This window comes from Saccostrea cucullata, unplaced genomic scaffold, assembly GCF_032062105.1.
Source record: "Saccostrea cucullata isolate Sc308-1 unplaced genomic scaffold, CSIRO_AGI_Scuc_v1 ctg1423, whole genome shotgun sequence".
NCBI classification, from domain to species: domain Eukaryota; kingdom Metazoa; phylum Mollusca; class Bivalvia; order Ostreida; family Ostreidae; genus Saccostrea; species Saccostrea cuccullata.
The window spans coordinates 148,011-158,030 of NW_026921181.1; the positions used below are offsets into that span (position 1 = coordinate 148,011).

Genomic DNA, 10,020 nt, shown 5'->3' on the forward strand with positions numbered 1-10,020 from the left:
TTTTCAATGAAATTTTGGATTTAGAGAAACAATAAACACTCCTATTAAACCCACATTTTTGCTTTGATTACAATGTTGATGCTGCAATGCCACGCCTAAACAAAGATGAACGCAATGAAGCTCTAACAATGATTCTAATAGTCTGGTCCGATTTATAGAAAAAAATACTTCTATCGACAAATAATTATTATTTGGTCCAGCATAGTTTTTTAACCTATTTAGGGTATGCTGAATCCGAAAAAATATGCTGGCTTTCATGAAAATGGCGGGAAAGCGGTCAAAATGGCGATTCAAAATGGCGGACATCCAATTTTTCTAATTTTCTCTCAATATCGTTCAAAAAGGAGAAATAATGTGTGAATATCTTACTGAGTATAATAAAACTATAAAAATGATATAAGAATGCTAACATTATTAGTTTAACTCAGAAAATTTAGTCGTTTCTAACATTAATCCGAATTTTCTCTGTTTTATTTGTCTATTGTTCTATATTCTGCTTTGTTTAGGATTTTACATTTGCAAACATCCATACACTGCAGATTTGTATTTTTTCCCTCTGCATCTCACTATTCTACAATTGAATGATGGTGCAGCTGGATGCGATTCAAAATGGTGAATATTCCTTTTTTTCAAATTATTTCTTAATGTCGTTTACATATTAGGAGAAAGGATTTGTGAATATCTTACTGAGCGAGTACAATTAACTATGTAGAATTCTATTAAAACACTAATATGATCACTTTAAATCGGAAAATTTAGTTGTTTAAATTTAAAATGTGTTATTTAGCTCAAAATGGCAATTCAAAATGACTCATATTAACTCGAATTTCGTAAAACAGTCAAACTGCTTAATTTTGAGTTGTTTTGCAGAAAATAAATTACAGTTTCTTTTATACATATATAGTATATTGATTAGTCCATTAAATATGAAAAAACAAAGAATACTAGAAAAGATTCATTTTTTTCTGGAAATAGTTAAATCAAACTCGACTCAAAAGTTTCCAAATTTTCCACCTCGTAATTGACCGATTGTTCCAAAGCCTTTGAGCCCCCATCCACCTAAAATCACTCCTGAACCCTGTGTTTATCAACTCGCATTTCTACCTCAACATCCCCAGCACACCATCAAATATACAGAAATTCTTGTCCGATTTCATCGAATACTTTGGTTTAGCTTTTTAGCACTTATAAGAACTTAGTATTATCCCCTAACTTCTTCTATTCCAACTGTATTTGTTATATGTTTCAGTCTGTCTTCGGAATTTTGGTATTTTCAACACTCAAGAAATGGTGCCCCGTGTCAAGGATGACAACCCACTTGGCACGTAAAAGATCGTTTCTCTGGAGTTCGAAAAAGAGTAAGCTCATTGGGGGCCGCCAGAGAAACCAACATCCTTCAAAAACCGATTATTTAAACTGATAGTCCGCTGAAACATGGCTGAAAATTGCCGATTCGGCGTTAAACAACATACAATCAATCAATCAACACTCAAGGAACAACACATTTATGTTCAAATGTTAAAAGTCTATTTTGTTTTCCAAAACCTTATGCAAAATGAAGTAGAGGTACTGTGAGCTCACTAAATGATACCCCCTGTCTCCCATATGAATATAATAATGACAGTGTCCATGTTTTGCTAGGTGAAACCCAAAATATGCGTTAGATCAAAAATATGTAATAAAGATTCTGTGAAAGTTTATCAAGTTTCATCCAGTGGTATGAGAGGAGTTGTGGATAAGAGATGGGTATCCCAAAACGTAAAAGACGTAAGGACGGATATACCTATTACTTTATATCCTCCCGCTTTTCAAGCGGGGGGGAGGGGGGGTTATAAAAAATCTCTGATATTCAAGACATGTAGCTCTTTATTTCGTGACCGCGTATATATTTGTTGTCTTTTAGGGTAGAAAGGTCATTCTATAAACAAGAAAATTCTCAAACTTTATCATCTGGAATCAAATTGTGTGTATATTTTGGTTAGAAAAGTTGTATAATTATGCAATTTAAGTGCGCCTGCAGATTCCTCGTGATTCCTATCACTTATAAGCTTTCGTACCAATAGGCCTAAGCCATTCTTGACTTCGATCTAGTCAACACTTCTCTTGACAACAAAATTTTCTTGTCGAACACTCCAAGAACTTTACAAGGCAACTTGATCCACACTTCTTTGTTAGGATAGTGTAAGGTTGTATCAAGAGTCGATGGAGGATTGATCACAAACATTTCTTCTTTCAGATTTTGTAAATTTCAAAATTTTTAAATCTATATACACTGTTAAATACAAAATTGGTGGAGGAGGACCGTTCACAACATGAAATATTTGAGAATACAGTTGAATTTTTAACTGAGAATAACAAAATGCAAATGTAGGGACACAGAATCAGAGCTGGACAATCAAGAAAATTTATGGTTTACGTATATTATACTGATAATTCTTAATAAATATGTTTATATTTGGATATTATAATGTATTCAGATTTATATGATGTAACAATTACTAGCCCTCTAATTGGTTCAACATTTTAAAAATCATACTAAGTTATGTTGCACTAGACCTTCCACATGAACATAAACATTTATTTTTTTCTACACTGGACTAAAAATAGATCAAGAATTTTTAACAACTGAGATGATTTAGCAACCCTCGAACTACAATGTTCACTCGCCTTAATGCTTGGGGAATACTGCTCTTGGGTAGCTTAATTTTCATATTGTCCTAAAAACAGCAATTATTGTATGATATTATTAACTTTTAATATGAAGAAGCATGATAAGACGGATAATAGGTAAAATGTCTTCGGAATAGTCGTAAAAATTTATCTTTATAAGTCTCTCTTTGATAAGTCATCAAAAATATCCTCCAACTTTCATTACATATTTAAACATTATTTCAGGAATATATAAAAAACTGCGATTTATTTTCAAAATCTGCTAAACGAGTCAGAATTAAGCAGTTTGGGTATTTTACAAAATCGAGTGTATAAAACGTCATTTGAATTGCCATTTTGAGCTAAATAACACATTTTAAATTTAAACAAATAAAATTTCCTGATTTAAAGTGATCATATTAGTGTTCTATTGGAATTTTGCATAGTTGTACTTCGATCAATAAGATATTCACAAATCCTCTCTCCAATGTAAATAAATTTAAGAAATAATTTTTAAAAAAAAGGAATATGCGCCATTTTGAATCGCCATTTTGAATTTCAACTTACAGCTGCACCATCATTCAATTGTAGAATAGTGAGATGTCGAGGAAAAAATACAAATCTGCAGTGTACGGATGTTTGCAAATGTAAAATCCTGAACAAAGAAGAATAAAGGAACAAAAGACAAATAAATCAGAGAAAATTCGAATTAAGTGTAGAAAAGATTAAATTTTATAAGTTAAACTAAGTTAAACTTAGCATTCTATTATATTTTTTTTATAGTTTTGTTATACTCAGTTAGATATTCACTCATTAGTTGTTCATTTTGAACGACATTAAGAGAAAATTAGAAAAATTGGATGTCCGCCATTTTGAATCACCCTTTTGACCTCTTTAACGTCATTTTCATGAAGGCCAGCATATTTTTTCGGATTCAACACACTCGAAATAGGTTTAAAAAATTTGCTGGACCAAATAATAATTATTTGCCGTTAGAAGTCATTTCTAGCCTTCTTTTTAAAAATCAGGACCAGACTATAACCGGAACTACGCAACTGAAAGTTGCAACTGCATTTGGTGTACATCGGTCGGCTTTGCAGCAGTTAAACGCACGTCTCCACCAGTTAGGAACACAGATGGCAGACCTAGAATCCGCCGTTCGCGGGTTACCACACCCAGAAAGGGCCGTCAGATCCTCAATCAGCACCTGCGCAATTGACTGGGAACTGCTGTAAAAACTGCTGAAATCAGCATAAAGTGCACAAATTGTTCGTAAAAGACTGAGAGGAGCTGGTATTCGTGCACGACGTACATTGGAAATCCACTAGCGCTGAGAGGTTGCAAAGGACGTATGGATTGGCAAAGACGTATGCCTCTAGAATTTGAAGGCGACGTCAATGACATCAGTTTAACTTTTCAATTTGGAGCATACAACTTATTTGATTTTTATCACAACGCACTCACTCTAAAATCACTTTTAAAAATTAAGGTTTAAACTGAAAAGTTTAATCTGAATATGCGTTTCTTTTTTTTGTTGAGTATAATTTATCCCTTCGTTTCGGGGGGGGGGGGGAAATTGAGATGAAACATATGGAGATAACGAACAGTATTTAAGATCAAAAGTTCATAAAACAGTATAAAAGAGGAGCAGAGGAAGCACGGACCTTCAACACAGCAGAGATGGGATAAGGTACTATAGAAGAGTGAGCATCCCCTGCTGACTGATCACACGCGACGTGTGCTCCTTATCATGATCGGGAAATAATGGAAGGTCTCATGACAGTATACTGTACATTGGAATATTTATAAGTATTTTTTTGAGTAAAGTGTAAATGTTGGTTTTGTCAAAGTCAGTACTCATACTAATCTTTTATCTCTTGTACCAGTTTATCCAGATTCTGTACAGTTATTATTTCAAAGATCGATTCTTTTTCACGGTCAATCTTTATCTTGCATTAAACATAAAATCATCTGCTATTTTCTTTTTGACAGAAATATTTTTTAAATGTACAAATTTGTGCAACGACCTTATCCATCGCTCTGAAAATAACCATTTTGTTTCGTTTTTCTCTAAATCGGTCAATTTCTAGTTATAATTTAGTAACCCTTCAAAAGAACTAAAAGAAAATGCTTATATATTGAAATGGTAAGTTATAACTAAAATCGAAAACATATATGTTGAAAGGGAGAAAGTACGACAAAAATCACGTAATTCCTTTGCATTCTCTCAATATTCAGTACATAAAAACATTTTATTTTCAGTTTTGCACATTTTTCAATACATAAAACATATTATCTAGTCGAAGGTTTTTAGGGTGTGACTTGGACCGAAGACCCTTGACGAGCGAAAATGGAAAACAAAAACAAGTGAAAACAAAGCATATATTACGAACAAGTATATTGAACTTCTGTATATTTATAGGTGCTGGGACACGGATTGACACTGGAACCTCCGAAGTCATTCAATCTAGTTGGAACAGCACACCGTGTTTTACCATTACAATCTTGAGACAGCTTGTTGAGAACATCTAGTCTACAGTTGGTATCATCCATTGAAGCTGATGTAGACGGACAGACCTGGGCTGTAGGCTCGGTTCGTCCATAGTTGGCAGACACAATAGTTAGAGTTTTGGAGTTTTCACACCGGATTTCTCCATCATCGGCCCCGCACATTATTACAGTCCTTTGTTCTTTATTGTATAAAGAATAAAAAAATGTGAATATATTCTTAATCCCCTTCCTGATTTGACTGTTACTTCTTATTTGTATGTTACTTCATATCTTTTGATAGAATTTAATTTTTGGAATATTATCTACTTACCCGGTGTGTTTGCTCTTTGTTCACATTCCAACAATTGGTCTAAAACCAAAAAAAAATCTAACTAGTCAAATCAAAATGTTATATTATCATTTTTAAAAAAGTTTTTTTAAATACACTAACAATACCTTTGTAGTTTGTTTTAAAAGATTATGCACCCCTACATGATTTTAATTTGATTATAGTGACTAAACTAATAACCATGTTTTTCTCTTTAAAAGTCTAGGTAAAATGAAAAATAAACCTTGCAGATTTGATAGCCTCGCATCCTGCACACGGTTGTCTGAAACATATTTAAAAAATGAAATTTTCTAGGTCTGATAGGTTGTATATTGTACATGAGTTAAGGTCAAATTTCTTGCACTTATTACTTGGACCTCTATTTTCAAAATTAAATAGCACATATCAAGAAGGCAAAAAGAGTAAAAAATGTAAAATTTTCTTATACTTGACAAGACCAAAGCTCCAAGAACCACAACGATTCCGATTGGAAAAAAGGAAGGACCCGAATCCAAAAGTAATTCATGAATGGAATCACTGGGTAACAGATAGTCGTTATCTGCCATTGTTTTCTGTAAAGAAAAGTTCAGGGAAAAAAAAGGTATACAAGAAATGAAAAAAAGGAATCCCATTAGTTTAGAAAAAAGACAAATGGGAAGAGGAAATGGTGACGAAATACAAGAAAATGGAAATTATTCTAAAGTTTTTATATATTAGATTCTGCAGCTAGGAATGATAAGATCGTAAAATGATTATAAAAGTTCGATCAAAGCACAGAAATAAAAGTCCCTTGTATGAATGATTTTTTTTTTCATTTTTCAAATTAGTTTAATTTCATTTGTTGACATACAGGTTACTGAATCTACTATATGGTCTTCTTTATGTGAATCAGCCTGTCACACGAAGTTTCTGGATAAATAAAAATCTGTGCCTCAGGTACCATGAGTACCATCCTTTAAAAATTGTTCGTTTTCTTAAATCATATACGCACCATGTAGAGATATACATTCATGTCACAATTTCAAGATATAATGCCAAAGCCGTGTGGAAGGAGTTAGGGGAAAAATAAAGAGTAGTTAGGACATTTTTTTTAACATACACATTAATTACATCGATGTTGAATATAATAAATATGTCGCAATGAATAAATTGTTTACCTTGTTGAGGGTCCCGTAAAAGTACACTTCCCTAGGGTAACCTATAAAACGTTCCTTCTCACCGATTAAACAATCTTTCGTCTCGTACGAAGAAAAATGTGGTAGTTCTGTCTTGACATTGACTGTAATGGCCTATAGGCTAATACCTAAAGGGATTTTTGACTAGTAAGCAGATTCGGTTCAAATAAGAAGCATGAAAGGATTTCTTTTCAGGTTTTTTTTTGTGCGAAACATTTACCATATCCAATGTACATTTAAGCAATGATTCATTAAATTTTGAAAGAAACAGTCTCATAACCGCACCGGTTTGTGCAAACAAATCGAGTAACGCGCATCAGCGCGTTATGAAAATTTGTTTGAGCACACCGTTGCTGTGTTGAGACTATCTTTCTAAAATAATGATTCATTGCTTATATTTACATTTTTAAAACTCTATGCCTTGACTGCCAATGTGATTTACATTTTAAATTCCATATATTATCTTTCGAGTAAGCCACTTTTAATAGAAGAGCCAATGTAACAGCTTCTTGTCAACGTGAGCGTTATTTTTTTTCGCTTAAGACGTTGTTCTCCGTCACTGCTACACGTTTGTGACTTCAAAATAAAAAGCATGCTTTAACCTTTTGGCCCGTTTTCCGTGTTTATGGTCTTTTGAATGCCATAAATTTCCACACCTTTTTATACATGTTATAGGCAAATGAAAATGTAACGTAAATAAAGTATGGCAAATGTAACTATTCTGAACGCTGCAGGACGTGTGACCTCACGATACCTCGCATCAGCGATCACATCACTTATAAGACCGGTGTTCAAAATTATTAATTCAAAACGGAAATACCTGTATTTCAAATTTCATCAGATGTCTTTGTAACGTAGTGGTTAGAGTGTTTGTTCTACAGTCGCGAGGTAAGAAGTTGATTTTTCCGGTACATCTCTGGATCCAATTATTGCGGGACGTTGAGACCGATCCTTGGATGATGTGAATTTAAACCGAGATCAATCATCGTAGTAAGTGTTGGCACGAAAAAAAGATCCACCATTGTTCATTAGCCTTAAGTGCCAGTGTACAGGTATCAATTTGAATCCACACAACGGCAAGTGGCTACCTCTCAGTATATATGTGAATTTTTCTTAAGGACACATGATACTAACAAAAAATGGATGCCTGGATAGGTATACATTTTTTGGCCTAATTTCATTGCAAATGATGCAAATACTAAATTTCTAGAAGATAAAGAAATTGTAAACCTTCTGTGAAGTTCAAAAGTCTATCCTTCTGAAACCATTCTTATTAATCTATACAAATATTTTTCATTTCAAATCCCAATTTTGTGAAATTTTGAATAAAAAATTAAAAACTACGTGGTGAAACTTATTCATTTTAGTCAATTAAACATGACCCAAGTTGTTATTTTCAATTTTTTGGACATAAGTTTGTTTGTATCATATATCCTTAAGGGACGTTTGACAAACAAATACTGATCAAACAGGCAAAAACATCAAACCAAAAAAGGTTATTCAGTCTTAAATCTATTGAAATATACATGGAATTTAATAAGTGTCTTATACATGCACGAAACATCTCATGACTTAATGTGAATTCAATATTCAATATTTCACATGAATATTATTCAAAGCTAATTCACTGAATTGAATTAGCTGCTTTTATCGAAGGGAGTGCATAACCGCCTTATGTTACCTAAATCTCAGTACTTATTCCTAGTGATTATCGTTCTTGTCAAATATTTTATTTGATTATTGCCCCTTTTAATAAAAACACCTGGGGGCGCTTTGGTTGCACTTCCTTTTTCAATATTCCAGCATCATTTTGGGTCGGTAAAATTTTTCCAGCTTGTTGTTAGTTTTTTGTGAGATAAAAATGCATTCTGAATAAGAAAGTTTTCAAGAAAGTTAAATAAATGTTAATTATTATGAAGAAAATACTTCATAAAACACCAAAAACAGACATCCAAAATCAAGTTTAAACATTTACCCTGCCTATCTACGAGAAATATTTCTTTATGAAATAAAGCGACAACTGATGCATTATACAATCCGACTTCGTGGGAGTGGACGACTAATCCTCCATAAACACCTGATCCCACCTCTGATATTTTCAGGTGTTGGAGAAGCTTCTTTAATTAAACATAAAACATGTCTTGCAGTTTAATATTTCATAAAAAAATGGTGCAGAAAGAAAAAAAAATCGAAATAAACAGAATGTCAGCTTGTGCAAACATTCGTTGTTTACCATTAATGAGAAAAAAAATCAACAAAACTATATATATTTTATTGAATTTAGATGAAATATAATGCCAATAATGTTTAACTCTTGTCAGTCATTTTCATATCTTTCACACCAAAGGTTTCAAAAAAAGTAATTTGCTAATTAATTGAATAATTAAAGGAACTGATTATTTACGTAGAATTATTCACATCAACGGTTAGCCACCTGTATAAGATTGAGATACATGTAGTAACTCAACCATCTTCATAGAGACTAAAAATACCAATGATGCAAAAATCAATTTTTACAATATTTTCAAACTTGCTCAATGCGCCTTTAAAAGCAAAACAGTTGTTATGCCAAGTTAAATTCTATTGTGAAAGTAATTATTCTTCGGGGTTGGGTGGGGGGTGTTAATTATCGTTGTTTTCGAAATATTCATTCGTCAACCACGAAATGTAAAATTTCATACTCGCCCCAAAATTCTTCATCAAAGACATCAAATCCCAATGAACCAATAGTTTTCCCTCAAAAAAAGAAAATTTTACCTCACAAAAATTGTACAGTATTTATATTCATCAAAATAAGCTTTTTAAAATACCTTATAGTCCATCCCATTTAAAATACATACAATCAGTTTTATTTTTAGTTAAAAGTTATCAAATCTAAATCAATGAAATTAACGAGCAAATATCCCACCTGTCAAGTATAGGACCAAAATCGCTATTTAAGCTGCAATGCTCGGTGTCAGCAATACTCCAAGAAATATTAAAACAATCTTTCTCTTTCGCATTCCAGCATGCATTCAAACTCACTTCACCTAGTTCAAATATATACTGTAATTTCATCAGTTTTCGTTGGGCACCAGTTTTCAAGGATTTCGTTGTTGAGCAGATTAACGAATTTAAATGTTCATTGAATTAAGAAATATATTATTCATTTGTATAGGCAATGTTTTTCCAGGAAATTACGTATCTTCGAAAACGTCTCTTTTACAAAATCCACAAAAAATAATGGCAATGAAAATTGAGGAAATCACAGTACATGAGTGAACCTGTTCAACAGAGCGAACGTTCGCGAGCTCTCTCCAAAATTCCTTATACCTGCAATAGAAATGTTCGCGAGCGCTTGCTCTGTTAAACAAGTCTCTGTGAAGAATGATTTTAGGA

At 32.8% G+C, this 10,020-nt stretch overlaps 1 protein-coding gene across 1 annotated transcript; it reads right to left on the minus strand.

Moving 5' to 3' along the window:
- Positions 1–4,840: 4,840 nt before the first annotated feature.
- LOC134259368 (adhesion G protein-coupled receptor L3-like) lies at positions 4,841–7,123 on the minus strand. Its single transcript, XM_062741957.1, has 5 exons — positions 6,625–7,123; positions 5,916–6,039; positions 5,712–5,750; positions 5,471–5,509; positions 4,841–5,339 (listed from the first exon to the last, which is right to left on the minus strand). Exons 2-5 carry the CDS (start codon positions 6,031–6,033, stop codon positions 5,035–5,037), a joined length of 501 nt encoding a protein of 166 aa, XP_062597941.1. The 5' UTR covers positions 6,034–6,039; positions 6,625–7,123; the 3' UTR covers positions 4,841–5,034.
- Between the last annotated feature and the right edge of the window lie 2,897 nt (positions 7,124–10,020).